Source organism: Geotrypetes seraphini, chromosome 4, assembly GCF_902459505.1.
Source record: "Geotrypetes seraphini chromosome 4, aGeoSer1.1, whole genome shotgun sequence".
Lineage (NCBI taxonomy): Eukaryota > Metazoa > Chordata > Amphibia > Gymnophiona > Dermophiidae > Geotrypetes > Geotrypetes seraphini.
Window position 1 is genome coordinate 218,151,916 of NC_047087.1, and position 24,638 is coordinate 218,176,553.

Genomic DNA, 24,638 nt, shown 5'->3' on the forward strand with positions numbered 1-24,638 from the left:
CTTGAAAACCCCATTGCCTAGTGGGTACTTGAGGAAAAACTGGAAAACCCCATGCTAAAGACATCATTTATTTGTTCAACTTAGTTTTAATAACCACTCCCTCTATAGATAGAGAACACGAGAGAGAGAAAGAGAACACGAGAGAGAAAGAGAGAGAACACGAGAGAAAGAAAGAAAACATGAGAGAGAACATGAGAGAGAGAACATGAAAGAGAGAGAGAGAGAACACGAGAGAGAAAGAGAGAGAACACGAGAGAGAGAGAGAACACAAGAGAGAACACGAGAGAGAGAAAGAGAACACGAGAGAGAAAGAGAGAACACGAGAGAGAGAGAGAAAGAGAGAACACAAGAGAGAACACAAGAGAGAGAGAAAGAGAGAACACAAGAGAGAGAGAAAGAGAGAACACAAGAGAGAGAGAAAGAGAGAACACGAGAGAGAGAGAGAGAGAAAGAACACAAGAGAGAGAGAAAGAACACGAGAGAGAGAGAGAGAAAGAACACGAGAGAGAGAACGAACAAACAAACAAGAGAGAATATTATGGTCATGGTGCAGACTTCTTTACTGCAGGGGTTCTCAGCTCAGGCTCAGGACACATCCTTTCAGGTTTTCAGAATACCACAGTGAATATTAATGACAGAAATTTGTATACACTACATCCACTGTATGCAAATTCATTCATGAATTTTCACGGTGGATATCCTGAAAACCTGACTGCCTAGGTGTCCCAAAGACTGGGCTGAGAACCTCTGCTTCACAGTAAACATTTAAAAATTTCTATCATTTCAAAGCAACACGTCTTTTCACTGAAAGAAAATACACTGCCTCACAAAAAAATGAAAGCAGTTAGCTCACAGAATCTCCCTCATCCAACGAAAAACAAAGATAATCCTGTGTCTACTGGCACATACTTTGTCTAATTAAAAACGTCTAGTCAAAAAATATCAGTGCTGGAAGACATACCCAGTCTAAAAGAGCAGCTAAATTCCATTCCACTCAACATAATTGCAGTCACTTAACCAACAATGCATCTTTACAGAACTGTGACTGGTTGCTAGTATTGGTGCTTGCATGCACTTAAGGCCAGATTCTATAAATGGTGCCACTCGACGCGGTTGTCAATCAACCACTAGGCGCTGTTTATAGAATCACATTACATTAGTGTTTTCTATCCCGCCAATACCTTTCAGTTCAAGGCGGTTTACAAAAAGAGTTGGTCTGGGCATTCCCAGGGAGCTTACAGAGTTGATAGAGTGAGCTTACACGAATTGAAGACAAGTAAGAGCGATGGGTTTTGGGGGAGGGTTTATAAGGTTTTTGATTAACTCATTTGACAAGTGGTGCTTAAGCAAATTTAGGCATCACTAGGTGTCTTAGACATAGGCGCACTCCATTAAGCCAGCATTTCACTCGCCTAATTTGTGTCAGGAGCAGTGCAGGCCATTCAGTGCGGCTCCCCACACTAGAAACTGCTATTGCAGTTTCGTAAGAGGAGGCCGTAGTATTTTCATAATCTTCTTGTAGAGAGATCAGAATGTGTGTTTTTCTGCAAATGACGTTCTGATATTCAGACATGAACAGGGTTGAATTTTAAAAAGGATTTATATATATATAAATAAAGCAAGCTGTCATGCTCATCTGGTTGTCAAGCAAGTAATTAGCTGACAAATGAGGAAAAGTTAACTCCATGATAGGAATTGTGTCTGGGGATTATCATATTATATTAGTTAACAGGTTGCTCACCAGGATTGAGGCAGTGCTGGGCTATTAAGGGAGAGGCACGAAGAGGAGGAGAAAAAAAAAAGGTAATTTCATAACCTGTGTGCCGTCAGAAAAGAAGATTCATCTGAACAGCCTTAAGCTCTGTCATGGTGTACACTGCAGCAATTATATTTATACATATTGTGATGTCCCCATGACCCTGGCGCCACCCAGTGGCCATGGGGACAGGGTTGCCTGCAGCTTCCTTGCTGCACTATCTAACACCCCTCAAAGCTTTGAGGGTTTCCCTTCTTAAACCTAGGCTTGAAATTTATAGTTTAGCTTTACCAGGTTTCCCTTTTCCTAGTAGTTTTAAGTAATCAGCAGTAAAGAGTACCTAACCTTACCACTGTTAACCTCAAAGGCTTTTCCAGAACATAGGGACTAGCAATGCACAATTTAAGCATCTGCCATTCAATTCCAATTTTCTAAACATTCTTTACCTTTTCCAACATACAGGCAAGTTCTGCACAAGCAAAGCTTAAACATCAACCAATATGATTATACAATATCAACCAACTGTTATACAATAAACCATTATTCACCACTATGGAGTGCGATACGAATACAATGGAGAGCCAGAAAACTGGTGTGTTTAAAGGTGGCGAAAACATTTGGCAAAATTGGAAAGTGGCAAGTCAGGCAAAAACCATAAGTGGGTTACCCGATACTGTAGCATCTACTTGAGAGATGTTCAAACCTAGTAATGCCTTCGAAATTAAGGAAGAAAGTTCTTCCCTATGGAAAAGCCGAAGCGCGGAAGGGTCATCCACTTCCCTACTCGGGGGATCCTCCGCTTCCCAATCTCCTACCTCACCTTCCTCTAAAGACTCCGGAAGAGAAAAAGGGGAAAGCACCATAGGCTCGTCTGCGGCCGCTAGTCTGCGCTTCTTAAGTACCAGCGACTTTCCCGAAGAAAGTGCTCCACTCGCCTTCTCCCCAGCATCAACGTTCAGGAGAACAGCCGAGGAAGAGGGCACAGGTAGAACCGGCAAGTTTACAGGAACCGGTTGAGCAGGCTGACAGCTCTGCAGCATAAACGCCTTATGCATAAGCATAATAAACTCCGGTGTGAAGCCCAGACCAACTGCCGCTGAATTAACTTGCTCGGCGCCAGAGAGTGGCGCCGCTGCTCCCACTAGCGCTTCCGACTCCCCGCCCGTTGCCGGCCCCCCCTCAGCCGCGGCAGAGGCCTGCCGCAAGTCCGAGCCGACTGCGAGGGGCGGGGACGTCGAGCGCGCCTCCCGGACACGGGCAATGGCCCCTTCACAGGCCTGCAAAAAAGAATCCTCAGCCGGTGTATCTAAGCAACCGGCTGAGCACACTCCCGCCTGTGTCCGACGCGATCCGCAGCGCAAACACCGCTGACGAAAATCCTCTGCCATCATTCGGTCCGGCACACAACCTACTTTTCACGGAGAAGCCGATACCGCCCCCCCCAACCAGACCGGCACTCGAGGCAGAACAAACCAAAAAAGAAATAAAGCAGTTTACTCACCAAACTCTCAGCCCGCCCCCCTGCAGTCAGGATAAAGTTGGTAAAAGAACCTGAAGCCGCTCAAAGGGCACAGCTCAGCGCAGGAAGGAGCGTTGTTTTTTGTTTTTTTTTATAACTGGAATGAAGAAACAACGCCGAGAGCCAGGAAATCCCTCAATCAAACGGAGGGAAGGGTGGAGAAGGGACCTGGGAGGGCCCAGGTGTAACTCCTAAAGCCGGCACCACTCAGCCAGGCACCCCGGTCCTACTGAAGAGCCAAAGGCTCAACAGAGGAGAGAACTAATCACCAGGCACAGCCAGAATCCAGGAGCTAGAGAGATAGCTCCACCCCTGCTGGGAGATAGAGCAAAACTGATTCAACAGGAGGAACACCAGGCTATAAGGCCAACTGGAAATCAGTTTCTCTATCTCCACCTGCTGGTCGAAGTGAGCTATATCCCACTTGTCTCTGGATTCATCTGCTGCTTTGCTATGGAATGCACAATTTAAGCATCTGCCATTCAATTCCAATTTTCTAAACATTCTTTACCTTTTCCAACATACAGGCAAGTTCTGCACAAGCAAAGCTTAAACATCAACCAATATGATTATACAATATCAGCCAACTGTTATACAATAAACCATTATTCACCACTATGGAGTGCGATACGAATACAATGGAGAGCCAGAAAACTGGTGTGTTTAAAGGTGGCGAAAACATTTGGCAAAATTGGAAAGTGGCAAGACAGGCAAAAACCAGATAAAGAAATGATGCCAGATACAAAAGTTTAGAAAAAAATTAAAAGCTTACCGTATTTTCACGCATATAACGCGCGCGTTATACGCGTTTTTACCTACCGCGCATACCCCTCGCGCGTTATATGCGTGAGCGCGGTATACAAAAGTTTTAAAACATAGTTCCCACCCCGCCCGACGCCCGATTCACCCCCCCAGCAGGACCGCTCGCACCCCCACCCCGAACGACCGCTCGCACGCGCTCCCACCCGCACCCGCATCCACGATCGGAGCAAGAGGAAGCCCAAGCCCTCTTGCCCGGTCGACTCCCCGACGTCCGATACATCCCCCCCCCCCGGCAGGACCGCCGACTTCCCGACAATATCGGGCCAGAAGGGAGCCCAAACCCTCCTGGCCACGGCGACCCCCTAACCCCACCCCGCACTACATTACGGGCAGGAGGGATCCCAGGCCCTCCTGCCCTCGACGCAAACCCCCCTCCCCCCCAACGACCGCCCCCCCCCAAGAACCTCCGACCGCCCCCTAGCCGACCCGCGATCCCCCTGGCGACCGCCACGACCCCCCCACCCCCCTTCCCCGTACCTTTGGTAGTTGGCCGGACAGACAGGAGCCAAACCTGCCTGTCCGGCAGGCAGCCAACGAAGGAATGAGGCCGGATTGGCCCATCCATCCTAAAGCTCCGCCTACTGGTGGGGCCTAAGGCGCGTGGGCCAATCAGAATAGGCCCTGGAGCCTTAGGTCCCACCTGGGGGCGCGGCCTGAGGCACATGGTCGGGTTGGGCCCATGTGCCTCAGGCCGCGCCCCCAGGTGGGACCTAAGGCTCCAGGGCCTATTCTGATTGGCCCACGCGCCTTAGGCCCCACCAGTAGGCGGAGCTTTAGGATGGATGGGCCAATCCGGCCTCATTCCTTCGTTGGCTGCCTGCCGGACAGGCGGGTTTGGCTCCCGTCTGTCCGGCCAACTACCAAAGGTACGGGGAAGGGGGGTGGGGGGGTCGTGGGGGTCGCCAGGGGGGTCGCGGGTCGGCTGGGGGGGCGGTCGGAGGTTCTTGGGGGTGGGCGGTCGTTGGGGGGAGGGGGGTTTGCGTCGAGGGCAGGAGGGCCTGGGATCCCTCCTGCCCGTAATGTAGTGCGGGGTGGGGTTAGGGGGTCGCCGTGGCCAGGAGGGTTTGGCTCCCTTCTGGCCCAACTACCAAAGGTATGGCGAAGGGGGGTGGGGGGGTCGTGGGGGTCGCCAGGGGGGTCGCGGGTCGGCTGGGGGGGCGGTCGTTGGGGGGAGGGGGGTTTGCGTCGAGGGCAGGAGGGCCTGGGATCCCTCCTGCCCGTAATGTAGTGCGGGGTGGGGTTAGGGGGTCGCCGTGGCCAGGAGGATTTGGGCTCCCTCCTGGCCCGATATTGTTGGGGAGTCGGCGGTCCTTCGGGGGGAGGGATGTATCGGACGTCGGGGGGGGGGCATCAGGCTTTCAGGATGGGGACAGACCTTCAAGGGGGGACAGTGCACGGAAGTCAGGGGGGTGAACGGAGAGTCGGGACAGCGCACGGAAAGTCAGGGCGGGCGAAAGGAGCGTCGGGCAGCATGCGCGGTATACCCGTGAGCGCGGTATACCAAAGTTTTTGTACATATCATCGTGATTTCTGCGCGCTATACCCGTGTGCGCGTTTTATACGGGTGCGCGTTATTTGCGTGAAAATACGGTAATTGCTCTTGTATTTAAAACACAGTATAACTATTTTCACCATTTCAAGTTTAGTCAGTAAGCTTTTCGCAACACTTTTATTCAAATTATTTAACATGCATATACAGTACACATGGTATTCAAAAAGTCATACAACATTGATTAAAATGGGTTATTTAATAGAACACCAATAGTTTATTATTTATTTTTTTATATAAGAACATAAGAACATAAGCAGTGCCTCCGCCGGGTCAGACCATAGGTCCATCCTGCCCAGCAGTCCGCTCCCGCGGCGGCCCAAACAGGTCACGACCTGTCTGAATCACCAGAAGGGGCCCCCTTGCCACCTTGGTTTCACATTGAGTCATATATATATATATATATATATATATATATATATATATATATCCTATATATATATATATATATATATATATATATATATATATATATATATATATATATATATAAATCTTTATTGATTTTTAAACTTTGACAATGCATTACAATTATCTGAACATAAATATTTCATAAAACGCATTATTAAACATACAATTTATACTTAGAACAATCATTTTCTCCCCGCCTCTTACCAAATTACTACAATAAGACTAATTAAGTAATTATATTATAATTAAGTATTTTAATAAACAAAATATCTTTCCCTCCCCCCTCCCTCACTGGATGTGTAAGGAATTCTACCAACCTCAAAAAAATAAATAAATATATTAAATAAATAAATACATTACAATTATTATGATGTTACAAATAAAGTCAATGGACTCCACACTCTATTAAATGAACTGCTAAACCCCAAACACTCTGCATTCATTTTTTCATATTTATACATGGTACAAATATTTGTCCACCAAAACATGTAATTTAGTCTATCATACCTCCTCCAATTAAGTGTAATCAATTGGATAACTATTCCCGTCATTATAAAAAGTTGACTTTTATATTTATCCAAAGAAGGCTTGACATGTAAAAGCGTACCACAGATTATGGCGTCATATGTTAGGGGAATTGCTGAATCAAGAATAAGATTAATTTGTCTCCAAATTGATTTCCAGAAATTAAATATCAAAGGACAATAATATAACAGATGATCCAAAGTCCCTATATCGTTATGACAATGCCAACATCTATTAGACCTGGAATTATCTAACTTTTGTAAACGAACTGGGGTCCAAAAAATCCTATGCAATAAAAATAACCAAGTTTGTCTCATAGATGCTGATCTTGTACACTTCAACCTCCAAGACCAAATTTGTGGCCAACAGATACAGAAATATACTATTTTATCTCAATGCTCCAAATGTCTCTAAGACTATTTTTTGGCTTTTTATTCAAAAATTTAGAAATTAATTTATACCACTGGGCAGCCTGATGTCCTACTAAATCTGTCTGGTAGCAAAGGATCTGCAAGCTGTAATAATTTTTAAAATTTTTCCATTCAGGGAACCACTCCGAATGCTATTCGGGTGGGGGGTGCCGGTTCACGCAGGGGGGGAGCATTCACGAATGGGGGGGGGGTGATGCCGGTTTTTTGGGGGGGGGGTGCTCGACAATCAAGTCAACGCTCGGTTTGCGAGCAAGATTTGCAAGAATGTTTTGCTCATCTTGCAAAACACTCGTAAACCGCGTTACTTACAAACCAAGGTTTGACTGTACACTTGAACGTCAGTAAGAGGAGTTTGAACCGTATGCGGAGACAGACTGGGAGCCTGTGAAGCGACCTGAGAGGACTAATGTGGGTCTAATGACCCTGGCTGAATATGAGATGTGCAGCAGCATTCTGAACAGACTAAAGTGGAGAGATATGGCATAGTGGTAGGCCAGTGAGAAGCACATTGCAGTAATCCAGAAAAGGAGGTGACGAGGGCATGGATGAGGGTTTTGGCGGTGTGCTCAGAAAGGAAAGGACAGATTTTAGCAATATTATAGAGAAAGAAATGACAAGTTTTGGCAGTCTATTGGATATGAGAGGAGGTGAGCGACAAAAAGATGACCCAGAGGTTGCAAGCCAACGAGACAGGAAGGATGAGGGCGTTATCCACCACTATAGAAAACGGGGAAAGGGAAGAGGCGGGCTTAGGAGGAAAGATAAGGAGTTCAGTTTTGGCCATGTCTAATTTTAGATGGTGGCGAGACATCCACGTAACAATGTTAGAGAGGCAGGTCGAGACTCGGGTCTGGATTCCTGTAGAAATTTCAGGCGTGGAGAAGTAGATTTGCAAGTCATCAGCATAGAGGTGGTACTGAAACCTGTGGGATGAAATTGGAGCACCGAGAGAAGAAGTGTAGATGGAGAAAAGAAGAGGCCCTAGAACAGATCCCTGAGATACGCCGACTGATAACAGAAAGGCAGCAGAGGAGGATCCTCCAGATATTATGCTAAAGGTGAACAGGAAAGATAGGAAGAAAAGCATGAAATAACAGAGCCCTGAAACCCAAGCGAGGACAGCGTTTCAATGAGTAGGCGGTGATCTACAGTGTCAAACGCCGCAGATAGATCAAGGAGGATGAGGAAAGAGTAATGTCCTTTGCATATGGCTAGGAGCAGGTCATTGGAGACTTTAGCAAGGGCAGTTTCTATGAAGAGGACAGAAGCCCGATTGAAGGGGGTCAAGGATAGCTTGAGCCAAAAGGAAGTCAAGACAACGGTGGTCGACAGCTCATTCTAGCAGTTTGGATAAGAAGGGAAGAAGGGAGTTAGGGCGATAATTAGAGAGGCAGGTAGGGGCCAGCAATGGCTCTTTCAGGAGTGGCACAACTACAGCATGTTTGAAGGCATCAGATAGTTACGGTGGTAAGCAATAGGTTGAGGATATGGCAGATAGGGGGTGGTGGTGACAGTAGTGAAGATGGTGATCAGCAGACAGGTGGGAATGCGATCAGAGGAACAGGTAGTGTTTGGAGGAGGAAAGAAGATGCACAATTTCCTCTTCAGTGATTTCCTGGAAGGAGGAAAAGTCAACAGGGAACGACAAAGAGTCAGCAGGACAGGCCAGAGAAGGAAGAGAGGAAGGCGGATTGGTCAAGAATGTGAGGGTAATTTTGTGGACCTTGTCACGGAAGTACTCAGCCACAGTCTGGGGAGAAACGAAGTAGCAGTCGGAGGTGAGAGCATCTTTAATAGAGAATTGAGCATGGCGAAGAGGAGGTGAGGGTCGGATCTGTGGGACTCAGTTAAATGGGCGTAATAGTCTTCCTTTGTAAGCGAGAGGGCAGCTTGGAAGGAGATCAGCATGAATTTGACATGTACAAATTCAGCATGAGTGCAGGATTTCAGCCAGTGGTGTTTTACAAAGGAATGTAAGTGGCAGATCTTAGAGGTCAGTCAGGGCTGGGTTTCGGTGCGCCTTACAGGGCGTGACACAGAAGGAACGAAGGTATCCAGAGCGGAGGAGAGAATAGTATTATAGGAAGAGTGCTTGACTGACAGATTTACATGGCGTAGTGTTTGAGATGTGGGGCGAGACCTTGGCAGAGAGAGTACAAGGGTCAACAGACTGAAGATTTCTGAAATTATTTGTGAGGTTCGGTAATTTCTGAGGGGCAGGGTGATGAGTCATGAAGGTTATGAGTAGGTCAGAGAGGGGAAGAGTTAAGGCAGAGAAGTTGGCAATGGAGCAGTTGGAGAAGAGGACAAGATCAAGGCAGTGGCCTTTTTGTTGCTTAGGGGTGCTGGAGCACAGCTGAAGATTGAAAGAGGATATGAGAACAAGGAACTTTGAGGTACAGGAGTTGGCAGTGTTCTCAGCATGAACGTTGAAATCTCCCAGGATGAAGGAAGGCAACGAAGGTTCGAGGAAGACAGAGAGCCAGGAGTCAAGGTCTGTGAGAAAGGAAGAAAGGGATTTCTCAGGGGGGTTGATAAATGATCGCTATTCAGAGAGGTGGGGGGGAGGGGGCAAATAGACGGACTGAAGGTGGAGAAGCAGTGAGACTAGAAGGGGTTGAAAGCTAAAGGAGGGGGAGAATAACAGCCCAACTCTGCCTCCGCAGCCAACTAAAGATAGAAGTTAGAAACCATAGCAGATCAAAATAAAATTAAGATTTTCTACAGCTCCTTCATTCTCTCCATCCCACAGTCAATGACATGATTGATTCCCACTGTTGTGAGTTTTGATGTTTTATTTTAACTGCCTCTCTTCAATCTGCCTTCTAATTGTCCTATAGCAGTATGCTTGATTTTATGCTTAACTCTTTACTATATTTTTATGTAGTTCCTGACCTTTCCTACTTTTAATTTTATTTGTAGATCGCTTTAATACGTCGTTAAAAAAGGCTGTTTATTACAATCTGATTAAATCAACAACTATTGGCAGCAATACATAGTATACAGGAAACACAAGCAGTCATGCCAATTAGTTCAACGTGTTACAAAAACACTGCAGTATAAAATGTTCCCTGCCATACAGCTAGGCAAACTCCTCTTCAGCATGAGGAGACACAGAAAGCAGGCACCAGACTTCTATAGCAACAGGGCATTCATTCACAGAGTGAGGAAGGTCATAAGATGCAACTGCAGTGTTTCAGACACAATGTTCCTTTCTCAAGGGCAAGAAGACTCAACTCTAAACAAGGATAAATATGACTCACACTGTACAAGGACTTAAAGAAACAAGAAAAAACACTGAAAAAAGCAAGTAAAAACCATTACGTTGGCTGCTGGAAAAGTCTCCTCCGATGCTGGAAAAGTCTCCTCCAATGCAACCGGAAACAGAAAGTTGCGTCAGAGGAGACTTTTCCAGCAGCCACACGCGACGCAACTTCAAGGCTCCGGCTGCAATACAACGCATAGCCTCATAGAAATCGGCACAAAGAGAAGGTAAGGGAGGGAGGGAGATGCATGGCCGGCCGGCGGAAGAGAGGGGGCTGCCGGACCGCACGCTCGTTCACCGCGCGTGCTCACTCCTTTAACTGCGGAGACAAGACCATTCATCACTCCACAGGGCGATGAATGGCCTTGTCCCCGTACTCGCGGTGACCTTTTTCTTTTGTCACCGTTTCGGCGGGTTAGCCACGGGTAACAAGCACCGTGTCATTCTCTAATCCAAAGCTCACTGACAAGAATCAAGAATGGCTTATGTACAAATGACTCGCCACGGCCACGTTTTGGGAATAGTACCCGTGCCAGGGGTTTGCTGTTTCCAAATGGAGCAATATACGCAAACAGGAAGCAAAACCAGCTGCAGAGCTTTATAAATCCAAAGCAAAAATCACTGCTGCCCACACCAGGCATTTGTGCCCTTCAAAAGCCATCAGCCATCTTTGGTTCTTGTCAAACTTTGGACTGCATGAATTGAGGCCACTTGGCTATTTTCTTTCCTCCATTGCTTTTGACACCGTTGTTTCATGCCTTCCATTTGTAAATAGATCACTCCACATATGGTGCGGCTTGCATCAGAGGTGAAGAACTAGCCTAATGGTTAGCTCAGTGGACCTGGGAAACTGGATTTAATTCCCACTGTGGCTCCTTATGATCTTGGGCAAGTTATTTAATCCTCCTTTGCCCCAGGTACAAAAACTTAGACTGGGAGCCCACTAGGAACAGGAAAAGTACCTGCATGTAATAAATGTAAAATGCTTTGGTTGTACCATAGAAAGGCAGTATATGAAATCCATAGCTCTTTATCTTACCTCTCTACACAGAAATCATCCAGGTCGCCGCACAGCCATGACTACAGCACCGTTCTTCTTCCACAGTTCCTCTGCTCTGAATGTCCTCTCAGCCCCTGGAAATGATCCAACAATGAGAACATAAGAATAGCCTTACTGGGTCAGACCAATGGCCCATCATGCCCAGTAGCCCGTTCTCACGGTGGCCAATCCAGGTCCCTAATACCTGGCCATAACCCAAAGAGTAGCAACATTCCATGTTACCGATCCAGGGCAAGCAGAGGCATACCCCACGTCTTAATAACAGATTATGGACTTTTCCTCCAGGAATTTTTCCAAACCTTTGTTAAAACCAGTTACGCTATCCGCTTTTACCACAACCTCTAGCAAAGCATTCCAGAGCTTAACTATTCTCCGAGTGAAAAAATATTTCCATGCAGTTTCATCGCGTGTCCCCTAGACTTAGTAATTTTTTTGACCGAGTGAAAAATCGATTCACTTGTACCTGTTCTACTTCACTCAGGATTTTGTAGACTTCAATGAAAACAGTTACCTCTCACCAACTTCTTTCTAATAATTTTAAGTTTATATGCGGATATTCCACCTAGCAAGCAAACTGGTCCAAAGCTGACAACCACCAATACAAAAATATCTTAAAACATACAAACATTTACAATCACCATAACAATGAAAAGAAATAAAAAATAAATCAACACCATTATACATCAATGTCCTCCTTGGTTGTTTTCAGGAAGGTAGTAATGCATTTGAAGAAGAGACTTGCAATGTCATTTTGCAGAAGTGAAGGGGGTAATCGGAAGAAACCTAACCCTCAATCCCTCTCCCCAAATAAAAATAGAAATATGATGGCAGATAAAGGCCAAATGGCCCATCTAGTCTGCCCAACTGCAGTAACCATTATGCTCCATTGAGACATGGAGCGCCAAAACAGTAACATTAAGGATGATATGGTTAACACCTTCACTGCCTTGAACATAACTCACCTGCCACTTTAAATTCAATATAGCCTAATGTTGTTAAAAAGGCTAGGTTCACCAGTGAATATAACAAGGACATACCATAAAAGATGGTATACTGTTACCATATTGGTGAAGTATCAAGTAGGGATGAACATTTATAAGTGTGCATTAGGTTCACGTAGTTCCTCAAATGTGGAGTGCGTACAAATCAATTGTGCACATGTACACTTAATCAACACACGCAATTCTGTATATGGCGCCTTACGCTGTGTGTGCAAATCAGTGTGCACAGTCGATTTGTGTGCACAACTTAATTGTTTAAAAGCCTAATCAGCATTGATAACTGGCAATTAACACCAAATGGTGCTAAAAGTTACACACACAACTTGGTCGGCACATTCTGCATGCTAGATCTAGGGGGAGGAGCATGAGCGGTTCGTGTGTTTTCCTAGAATTTATATGCACTATTACTGAATATGCCCATGCACAAGTTAGGCGCAGAGATTTAGGCCTGGTTTTCCTTGGCCTAATGAATTCTATAAGGTGCGTTTATCTTTTATAGAATAGTGCTACATGCTGTTCCGGTCGATGCCAATTTTTGGGCACTATATAGCACAGTTACTTACCGTAACAGGTGTTATCCAGGGACAGCAGGCAGATATTCTTGACTGATGGGTGACGGCACCGACGGAGCCCCGGTACGGACAATTTTAGAGTGATTGCACTCTAAGAACTTGGAAAGTTCTAGCAGGCCGCACCGCGCACGCGCGAGTGCCTTCCCGCCCGACGGAGGTGCGCGGTCCCCAGTTAGGATAAGCCAGCTAAGAAGCCAACCTGGGGAGGTGGGTGGGATGCAAGAATATCTGCCTGCTGTCCCTGGATAACACCTGTTACGGTAAGTAACTGTGCTTTATCCCAGGACAAGCAGGCAGCATATTCTTGACTGATGGGTGACCTCCAAGCTAACAAAAAGAGGGATGGTGGGAAGGTTGGCCATTAGGAAAACAAATTTTGCAAAACAGATTGGCCGAAGTGACCATCCCGTCTGGAGAATGCGTCCAGACAATAGTGAGATGTAAAAGTATGAACTGAGGACCAAGTGGCAGCCTTGCAAATTTCCTCAATAGGAGTGAAACGGAGGAAAGCTACAGATGCTGCCATAGCTCTAATTCTATGGGTCGTGACAGAACCTTCCAGAGTCAGTCGGTTTGAGCATAACAGAAAGAAATGCACGCTGCGAGCCAATTGGACAGCGTACGTTTAGAAACAGGATGTCCCAATTTATTCGGATCAAAGGACAGAAAGAGTTGAGGGAATGATCTGTGGGGCTTAGTACGGTCTAAGTAGTAAGCTAAAGCCCGCTTACAGTCCAAAGTATGCAAAGCCTGTTCTCCAGAGTGAGAGTGAGGTTTCGGAAAGAAAACAGGCAGAACAATGGATTGGTTGAGATGGAATTCAGAGACAACCTTAGGGAGAAACTTTGGATGTGTACGCAGAACCACCTTGTCATGATGAAAGACGGTAAAGGGTGGGTCTGCTACTAGTGCATGAAGCTCACTGACCCTCCTGGCAGAGGTGAGAGCAATCAGGAAGAGAACCTTCGAAGTGAGAAATTTGAAAGAAGCCGTGGCCAAAGGTTCAAACGGAGGTTTCATTAAGGCTGAAAGAACCACGATAAGATCCCAGATCACAGGAGGAGGTTTAAGAGGTGGTTTCACATTGAAAAGTCCTCGCATGAATCTGGAGACCAAGAGATGAGCTGAAAGGAGTTTCCCATGGACTGGCTCATGAAAAGCAGCAATAGCACTGAGGTGGACTCTGATGGAAGTAGACTTGAGACCAGAATCAGACAAAGAAAGAAGGTAATCCAACACGGTCTCCACAGCAAGGGACGTAGGATTATGATGATGAAGAAGACACCAGGAAGAAAACCGTGTCCACTTCTGATGGTAACATTGCAGAGTGGCCGGTTTCCTGGAGGCATCCAGAACAGAACGAATGGGCAGAGATAAAAGAGTATCATTTAAAGTCAGCCCGAGAGATACCAGGCTGTCAGGTGTAGAGACTGGAGGTTGGGATGCAGAAGGGTCTCCTGATGTTGTGTGAGCAGAGAAGGAAATTGTGGAAGTAGAATAGGTTCCCTGGAACTGAGTTGAAGTAGAAGGGAGAACCAATGTTGCCTGGGCCACCGTGGCGCAATCAGAATCATGGTGGCCTGTTCCCTCTGGAGCTTGAACAAGGTCCTGAGCATGAGAGGCAGAGGAGGGAAAGCATACAGGAAGAGATTGGACCAATCCAGGAGAAATGCATCCGCTGCCAGACGGTGAGGAGAGTAGAGTCTGGAGCAGAAGTGGGGCAGCTGATGATTGTGAGGAGCTGCAAAGAGGTCTATCTGAGGAGTGCCCACTGAGTGAAGATGGACTGCAGAGTAAAAGGATCGAGTGTCCACTCGTGAGGCTGGAGAATTCTGCTGAGCTTGTCCGCTAAGGAATTCTGTTCTCCCTGAATGTAGATAGCTTTTAGGAATAGGTGGTGATCTGTGGCCCAAACCCAAATCTTCTGGGCTTCCTGGCACAAGAGGCAAGAGCCCGTCCCACCCTGCTTGTTGATGTAGTACATCGCAACTTGATTGTCTGTGCACAGTAGAAGGACCTGAGGAAAGAGAAGATGCTGGAAGGCCTTGAGGGCATAAAACATCGCTCTGAGTTCCAGGAAGTTGATGTGATGTTTCATTTCCTGGGCTGTCCAAAGTCCTTGAGTTTGGAATTCGTTCAAATGAGCTCCCCAGGCATAAGGGGAGGCGTCGGTGGTGATGACAAGTTGATGAGGAGGTAGATGGAACAAAAGACCTCTGGAGAGATTTGAGGATATCAACCACCATTGTAGAGACTGATGAAGAGAGGATGTCACAGATATGTGTCATGAGCAAGGATCCGTCGCTTGGGACCACTGGGTCGCTAGGGTCCATTGAGGAGTGCGTAGGTGGAGACGTGCGAAGGGTGTGACATGAACTGTGAAGGCCATGTGACCCAAGAGTATCATCATTTGCTTGGCAGAGATGGAACGTTGATGAAGCACCTGCTGACACAGAGATTGGAGAGTGTGAAGACGGTTGGACGGCAGAAAAGCTCTCATGAGGACTGTGTCCAGCACCGCTCCAATGAATTGAAGTCTCTGAGTGGGGATAATATGAGATTTGGGTAGATTGATCTCGAACCCCAGAAGTTGTAGAAACATGATGGTCTGGTTGGTGGCCTGGAGTACTATCTGAGAAGAATTGGCCTTTATCAACCAATCGTCCAGGTAAGGAAACACCTGAAGGTGGTGGGAACGTAGAAAGGCGGCCACCACAATCAGACATTTGGTGAACACTCTTGGAGAGGAGGCCAGACCGAAGGGTAGCACCTTGTATTGGTAATGACAATGGTTGTTCATGAAGCGGAGGTACTGTCTGGAGGCCAGATTGACCGGTATGTGAGTGTATGCTTCTTTGAGATCTAGGGAACATAGCCAGTCGCCTTGATTGAGAAGAGGATAAAGAGTAGCTAGAGAAAGCATCTTGAATTTCTCTTTTACCAAGCATTTGTTGAGATCGCGAAGATCTTAAATGGGTCTGAGATCTCCTGTCTTTTTGGGAACTAGAAAGTAACGGGAGTAAAATCCCTGCCCCTTTTGATCCAGAGGAACCTCCTCTATGGCGTTCAGAAGGAGGGATTGAACCTCTTGAAGAAGGAGGGAAAACTGAGAAGTGTTCAAAGCAGACTCTCTTGGCAGACTTTGGGCAGGAAGAGTCTGGAAATTGAGAGAGAAGCCGTGGTGGATGATGTTGAGGACCCACTGATCCGAGGTGATGATTTCCCAACGGCTTATGAAATGAGTAAGGCGTCCTCCTATGGGCTGCTGAAGATGGGCAGAAGGAGGGAGACTGGCTATGTCCTGGAGAACCAAGTCAAAAGGGTTGAGTTGATTTCTGTGAAGGGGGAGGTTTCACCTGCTGTTGCTGCTGTGCTGGTCTAGCAGCTTGCCTCTGTTGTTGCCTCTGACGCCTGGGTTGCTGCTGGGTCTGAGGTAAAGGACGAGCCACAAATCTACGTTGATAGGCCGATTGTTGGCGAAAAGGCCTAGTAGGTGGGGTCTTCTTCTTTGTCTTAAGGAGAGTGTCCCATCGAGTCTCATGAGCTGAGAGTTTCTGAGTAGTGGAGTCCATGGATTCTCCAAACAGCTCATCCCCCAAACAAGGTGCATTGGCCAGTCGATCTTGATGATTGACATCGAGTTCTGAAACTCTGAGCCAGGCCAGTCGCCGCATAGCTACCAACATAGCCGTGGCCCTAGAGGTCAGCTCAAAGGTGTCATAGATTGATCTGACCATGAACTTGCGCAGTTGTAAGAGCGATGAAGAAGTTTGGCGAAAGGCAGATTTTTTACGGTCAGGGAGATATTTCTCAAAAGATGACAAAGTCTGAATGAGATGCTTAAGGTAAAAAGAAAAATGGAAAGCATAGTTCCCTGATCTATTTGCTAGCATCGCATTTTGATACAACCTCTTGCCAAACTTATCCATGGCCTTACCTTCTCTGCCAGGAGGGACAGAAGCATATACACTAGCCCCCGTGGATTTCTTTAAAGTAGATTCCACCAGTAAGGACTCATGGGGGAGTTGCGGCTTGTCAAAGCCTGGAATAGGTATGACCTTATATAAGGAGTCCAGTTTGCGGGGAGCTCCTGGGATGGTCAAGGGTGTCTCTAGATTTTTGTAAAATGTCTCTCTTAATATGTCATGGAGAGGCAGTTTGAGAAATTCCCTTGGAGGCTGGTCAAAATCCAGAGCATCAAGAAATGCCTTGGATTTTTTTGGATTCAGCCTCCAAGGGAATAGAGAGAGATTCACACATCTCTTTGAGAAAAGAGGTAAAAGAAGTTGCATCAGGTTTGGAGGATGGATCTGAGAGAAGAGGGTCCTCCGAATCGCCCCACAGATCAGGGTCCCGCACTTGAAAACTGCGGTCCCGGGATTCCGGTGTGGAGGGTTCTAGGTGTTGAGTTTTATGCATCGACTTCCCAGACCTCTGTGAAACGGTACCGGGAGATGTTATAGGCTGTGTCGGCGCCGATGTTTGAACAGCCTGGTGTAAGGATCTCGGTTCCGGCGCTAAGACTGGCATAGATACCGAGGAAGTGGTATGCATCGGTACCGACAAGGTGGATGCCGACAAAGGAGGCTGCTCCACTGTCGGTACCGGAGGCTCAGACCGGACCGGGACTGGAAGGCTCGGTGTCAGAAGGGCAGGTAACAGCTGCTGTAGTTGTTCTTTAAGCTGTACTTGCAGGACGGCGGCAATGCGCTCGTCCAGTGAAGGCACCGGTACCGCTTTTTTCTTCTGCGGTACCTTGGGTGCCGCTTTACACTCCGAAGAGGAACCCGATGTCGAGGGGCTTACCTCAATCTGAGCGGAGCGCTTCCACGGGCGCCTCGAGGTCGGCAGGATTGGGCTCGCTGCCACTGAGACCGGAGGGCGCTCCAGCAGGGAAGGCTTCTTAGCCGGCTTACCTGAAGGGTGCGACGCCGGCGCGGTGTCGACGAGGCAGGTTCCGACTGCGTCGGGGTCGAAGTGGGGACCGGTGCCGCCGAATCCGACATCTCGGTACCAAACAATAATCGCTGTTGGAATTGTCGATTTTTTAAAGTTCTCTTTTTAAGAGTGGCACAGCGGGTGCAAGTAGACGCTCGATGGTCAGGACCAAGACACTGTAGACACCAGTTGTGCGGGTCTGTGAGTGAAATTGGTCGAGCGCACCGCTGGCACTTCTTAAACCTGGTTGAGGGGGCATGAATGTAAAAACGGCTTCAGCCAAATCGAAGGCCGAGGCCTCGATGGTGGCAACAGGCCCCGCTGGGGCGAAACCGAAAAAATGAAAGAAAAACGAATTAGGTTTTTTTTTGTTTTTTTTTAACAAAGAAAAGAAAATAAAATGAGGGAAACAATATTTCCCAACGAGTTTACGCGAGCGGGAAGGCGAAAATAGAAAAAAGTTTTCAACAGCCGTTGAAACGTGCGTCTTCTTAGCTCCGCGGAAACTAAGAAACTGGGGACCGCGCGCCTCAGTCGGGCGGGAAGGCACTCGCACGTGCGCAGTGCGGCCTGCTAGAACTTTCCAAGTTCTTAGAGTGCAATCACTCTAAAATTGTCCGTACCGGGGCTCCGTCGGTGCCGTCACCCATCAGTCAAGAATATGCTACCTGCTTGTCCTGGGATAAATAAAATATTGCAAATTGTGTACAAGAAATTTTTTTTTCAGCTGCAAAACCACAAAGCAAACGTTAAAAAAAAATAAAAAATTTCACAAAAACTTAATTTAAATGTAAAACTAACCCAACTTTTTGGCCATGCACATCCCTTATACCAGTGTAATAAAAAATCTTTATCTGTTTGACTTTGTACAGCAGGGTCTCGCAAACTTTGTTGAGCCGCAACACACTAAACATAGTGGCCGCGGCTCGAGGCATCCGGAAGTGCGCGGACGTCAACACGATGACGCCGCAGGCATGTGCGAAGGCCCTGTAGACGGGCTCTGAGCCGCCAGTGGGGGGTGTGCCAGCAGGGAAGACACATGGAGAGAAGGAGAGTCACTAGCGCCGGCCGATTGTCTACAGGATGTGCCTCTCGCTGCGAGAGGCACATCCTGTAGGCCAGGGCTGCCCAAGTCCGGTCCTCGAGATCTACTAGCAGGCCAGGTTTTCAGGATATCCACAATGAATATGCATGAAAGAGATTTGCCTGCACTGCCTTCTTGGTATGCAAAGCTCTCTCATGCATGTTCATTGTGGATATCCTGAAAACCTGTCCTGCCAGTAGATCTCGAGGACCGGGCTTGGGCAGCCCTGCTGTAGGCAGTCAGCCTCCTCCTCCCCAGTGTCTCGTGACACACCTCAAATCTCAGGAGGCACACAGTTTGCGATACATACTGTTCTACAGCATTCTTTAAAAATACTGACACCTTCTCACCTTTCCCCAATGATTTCAGTTCTATCTGTTCCAGGAACTCCAAGGTAGCTTTCTCCGCTTTGGAGAGAAACACATCCGTGTTGGCCAGGATTATCCCAGCCACGCCTACACCTAAGGCTCCAATGCTGAGGGACCACAGCCCCATGCTAAAAAATCCCAAGTCAGGCAGAAGACACATTTCTGAAAAAGAAATGAGAATGAAACTACCATCATTATAAATATAAAACCAGTACCTACTTTACTAATCAATAACTTTTCCCACTGAACTACATCTGGAATGTTTCTCATACTGGCAATATTTGTACTGTATTTCTTTTAATACATTTGGATAATAGACAGCAAGTTACTAGGAAATTCTTCACCCACAAAGCCTCAGTTGTGGCGTAGAAGTGCTGTTGCGATGTACTGAAACGGCTGCGATTGTAAAACTTTTAAAATCTGCATTTGTGTTTATATTTTTTTAAATTAGTAGCTCATATGGAGATGATTATTTTTAGAGTTGCGTTAGGATTGGGGGGCCTGTGGGGTCCAGCAGTGGTTCATGGCGTTTTCCTTGCTATCTCTATACCAGTGAACTCGTGGCCCAGGGGCCACATGCGGCCCGCAGTCTGTACTAGTGCTGCCCGCTCTTTGCAGCGTCCTCCGACTTCTCCCCTGGCCTCCCGCTCTTACCTTCAGATAATTACCGCAGTCTGCAGAGAGGATTGTCGGTGTGTAGCAATCCTTGCAGGCTGCCGTCGTCCTCAGCAGCATATTCCCTCTGCCCCTGATGTCCGAGGAGGACCGCAGCAAAGGGAACGTGCTGTGGTGACTGATGGCAGCCTGCAAGGAACGCTACAGCACCGGCGATCCTCTCTTCAGGCTACGGTAATTAGTTGAAACTAAGACCAGGAGGCCAGGGGGGAAGCTGGGGGACACTGCAAAGAGCAGGCAGCACTAGTACAGACCGTGGGCCGCATGTGGCCCCCGGGCCACGAGTTCACTGGTATAGAGATAGCAAGGAAAATGCCATGAACCACTGCCGGTGCAGGAGCAGCACAAACTCCGGGGAAAACATCCTCCCTACTGAGTTATTGCCAGGAACACCTTTTTGCAGCTCAGCTGAGGAAGGGCCAGACCTCAGCCACCCGCGTTGTTTAACAAAATGGCCTCTACTGCTTCCCACACACCCTCCTGATGTCCCAACAGCGAAGCCTCAGAAACTACAACCCCCAGCCATTATTTCAAACTCAGGCAAGCTCAATCCAGCCATGTCCTCTCCTTCCCACAGGGCTCCTGCTCTGCTCCACCAGATATGGCTTCAAATGCACAGAAGTGCTGCCATAGCTTTACCGGGATCCACATGATCAATTGGCCAAGAAGTTCTATCACAATTTCTCAGAACCTGAAGCTGCTATGATCAACCATCTGCTTAGAGATAGAAAACAATGAGTTGGGCTCCACTATATCTTCTCAGCCTCCCAGCTCTGCTCTTTAATATTTTCTATCTCCATTGTTGGTTGATGGACATAACTATCCCCATAAGTTCTGGAATAGTGGGAAGTAATGGTAGGTCAAGATTTAAGAAATTGAGAAAAAGATAAAATTTCAAATGTGGGGAAGGGAAGACCAAGGATAAGAGTGGAGAAGAAATTGAAAGGAAACTCTAAATGAGCACATCACAGGCTTGCAACAAGAAAGAAAGTAGAAGAGCAAATATTTTCTGTTACATTACTTTGTGAGCATTTCTTCAAATACATCACAGACACGCACACACACACACATTATATACATATGTAAATACTCATGGGAAAGGTGGAAAGAATTCCATGAGCCATAATATGCATGATTGTTAGCACTCAGTTATTGATGGTTAACAGCTTGTTAGCCAATAAAATTGCATGTACATCTTGAGCATGCACCTAAATTTGGACATGCAAATCTGGATGCCACATATAGAATCTGGGGATTCTCCCCTAGAACATTGGGTCAATAGGGCCAACCCACACAGTACTGCATATGGCTCTGCAAGGGACCGACTCTCAGACTCCGCTTTTCTTTAGGATGGAAATGCTGAGGTGACCACATTCACAGCCATCAGAGATGAGAGTGATGACCACTGTGTTGATTGACTGGTACCAGGTTCTGAAGGGAAGAGTGCTTCTTAGGAACAGAATTAAAACTTGTGACCTGTCTTGTGCTTCTCCACTTAAAGCAATAATTGGAGGGGAGTAGCTATAAATGATCTGGATTCTAGAACCATTCCATATACATGCAGTCTGAGCCACAGAATAATTCAGACCAGGAAAGTCAATTTTTGCTACCAGTAGGTATCACTATTTGCAAAACACCACATCTATGGTTCTGTGTTTCTTCATTTATGAAACCTGGCTTAGTTAACGTCTACTTCTCATTCAGCTGACACTAAAGCATTACACTTCTCACCATCTCTGTGCCTTGCTATGTAAACAAATACAAAAGAGCCAAATTTAAGCCCTGAATAAATCATCCTTGATGATGGCATGGCTGCTCACAAGAGCCAAGTTGTTGTTTAGTTTGGCCTCGGAACATGTCAACGGTTTCTCACTTGGGGGTAATTTTTTCCAAGTAGGGTAATTTTGTGCATAGCATGACAGGAATGAACCTAACTCCTAAGAACAGACCATATGGAGTATGGTTTCAGGGAACATGCAGCACACAGCAAATCAAAATCCAATTTCACTTTAAACCTGGTATCAGAAACTCACAAGATAAAAAGAAGGCGCGGAGCAGAGGTTGAACTCTGAGGACAGCTTCCCACTTTACAGGATCTGCAATATTTTTACTTTCACATTCTCATCAAGAACCCTTAAACTCATGAGCCCTTAGTTACTCTGTTTCCCTGAAAATGAGACCTATCCCAAAAATAAGCACTAGCATGATTTTTAAAGATGTTCCTAATATAAGCCCTACCCCAAAAATAAGCCCTAGCATGATTTTTAAAGATGTTCCTAATATAAGCCCTACCCCAAAAATAAGCCCTAGTTAAGATTGATCCCCGAAGCCGCCTTCCCCCCTCCCCCCCCCCGAATGTCCCTGACTCCATCCCTGACACTAGTGCTGCCAATTCGCAAAAAAATCAGACTTGTCAATTCAACAACCCCCATCCCGGTGAGACCTGACATACCTCCGCTCCGAGGCCTCCTAAAGCAGCAGTGGCAGCAGCACTGGCTCCTTTGCAGCCTTCCCCGCTGGGGCCTTCCCTCTGCTACGTCAAGAGCAGCGCAGACCATTCAGCGCACCAGCTTGCATTAAAATCCGCTTTTGTAAAAGGAGGGGTTTATGAAAAAAATATCCATTTTAAATTTTTTTTAATTCTTTTTTTTTTTTTTTTTTTAAATCACTGATTTTTTTTATCCACCCTAATTTCAAGCCTAACCAAAATGAAACAACACACTATAAAGACAACTGAAAAATTGATCACTAGGATTTCATGGAAAACTGTGCAGAGAAAACCAAAGTGCCCTCTTCTAATAAAATCCTAGTGATAAGAGCTAGCACTTAGCAAAGAGATTAAAACTTTACCCTCCAGGCCTGCTAGCACAGCTTCTAGTGACAAAACCTTGGCATTAGCTCCAGGGGTCCCTGGATAATATTATATGAGAAGCTGGTATAGCAGCAGACATCCAGACTAAATACCTTCTACACGAAGTCTTTAGAGACCAAGCTGATTTTTGATGTCTGAGAAGTTCTGACATATTTTAACTCTGAAAGACTGCTAGGAAGGGGTTTTTTTTATTTATTTATTTTTTGTATTTGAAAGCAGAAATTCAGATAAAGTGAAAGGTAAAATGCAAGTTACTTTGGAATGTATGGAATGCTGGTTGAGTCATCTCACATTTGGGGAAGTCACAAGTAGGAATCGCATCAAGTTTTTGTTAAAGTTGTTACAATTAAATGTCTTTTTTGGAAGTAAAAAAAATGTCCCTTTGACTAAAGCTTCTTAACTTCAGAACTTAAATTTAAGCAAGGTTATACTTTAAAAATATGTAAACGACTTATAAAGCAAACTACACGTGAACGTGTGAACAACTTATAAAGCAAACTACATTTAGGGCTCCTTTTACAAAAAGTGCGCTAGCGTTTTTAGCGCACGCACAGGATTAGCGCGCGCTACCCGAAAAACTACCGCCTGTTCAAGAGGCGGTAGCGGCTAACACGTGCGCTAAAACCGCTAGCGCGCTTTTGTAAAAGGAGCCCTTAGTTTTAAAGTTTTCTCTAATAAGGTGGGTTTTAAAAAGAAAAATTCTCTTTACCCAAGGTATTGTTTTGGATGGGAAGGGAAAAATGAGTTTTAACATAACAGTTCAAAATGAAACAGAGATGTCTGGCTAATAACAGGTTGGAAAATTACACTCACCGGTTATGCGTACCATAAACAGCCTCCATGCACCAGTTCAGACTCCTGATCTTTTCCTTACACAAAAATTTAGCTCAGCAGTAACTACAAGGGGAAATCTAGAATCTCTCAAACCTCTGCTTAAATAAGAAACGTCTGCTGTGGGCAGGACTATGCAGATGACAAGTTTGCTCAGATCACTCTATCCAGTCCTTGACAGTTACCAGCCAGCAAATATTGTGTGTGAACCCTGAACAACACCTGGTTTCTTACACACCAGCAAAACTTCTGGGGATGATTTCATCAAACTGAAATACAGGAAGTGGAGTGGGGGAGGGTTAGGATGCTGACAGCAAACTCCCATCCCCCAGCAGCCTCAATTATTATGGTCTCTTGGGTCAAAAAAGGTCAGTAGCTCCCCTGAAACCATTTGTACCGCCACACACCTCTCAAACCACAAGCCACCACATTCACAAGGCTGTGTGCTGACCTTTGGAAAGGGCTATGAGGAAAAAAAGAGGAAAAAACAAGGAGAATACGTGTGTAGAGGGTCTGGGGAAGTTAGTTAAAAGAGCCTAAATGGGAAAAGACACTGGAGAAGGATAGGTTGGCTGGTTAACAGGCTGAAGAGAATGAAACCACTGGGGAGCAAAAGACTGCAGAACAAGAGAAGCTGAATTTGAGGGAAAAGATATTGGAAAGATACCTCTCTGTACCATTAACATGAACATCAAGAACTACTCTATTTCTATTACCGTAATTCCCTATTTCCCTCTCTCCTCTGTCTCAACTGTAGTGCTTCTGCCAACATCCGGCTTCAAATAGAAAGTCTTCAACCCACATCGTCACAAATCACAGCCTCATAGTGGAGTATCCCTAACACTGTGGACTTGAATCAGAACACAACTGCAAGTCTCCAGCATGAAGCTATTTTCCTATTCAGTTAATGTTCCTTGACAGTACACAGTGCAGGACTCAGAGGAGAGAGGGTTTGAAAT

The 24,638-nt window shown here is 46.3% G+C and overlaps 1 protein-coding gene across 8 annotated transcripts in view; it reads right to left on the reverse strand.

Annotated features, from left to right (window-relative positions):
- Positions 1-24,638, reverse strand: part of PRXL2A (peroxiredoxin like 2A) — a 74,266-nt gene that overhangs the window by 39,112 nt on the left and 10,516 nt on the right. For 7 of the 8 annotated variants that reach the window (XM_033943337.1, XM_033943336.1, XM_033943335.1 and 4 more), the window contains exons 2-3: positions 19,284-19,463; positions 11,318-11,412 (exon numbers count right to left, since the gene is read on the reverse strand). In XM_033943337.1, the coding sequence (XP_033799228.1) occupies positions 11,318-11,412; positions 19,284-19,461 (273 nt within the window). In that variant the 5' untranslated portion in view covers positions 19,462-19,463. Of the gene's footprint in view, positions 1-11,317; positions 11,413-19,283; positions 19,464-23,661; positions 23,788-24,638 lie in introns of those variants that run through there. The other variant, XM_033943333.1, reaches the window with a different exon arrangement.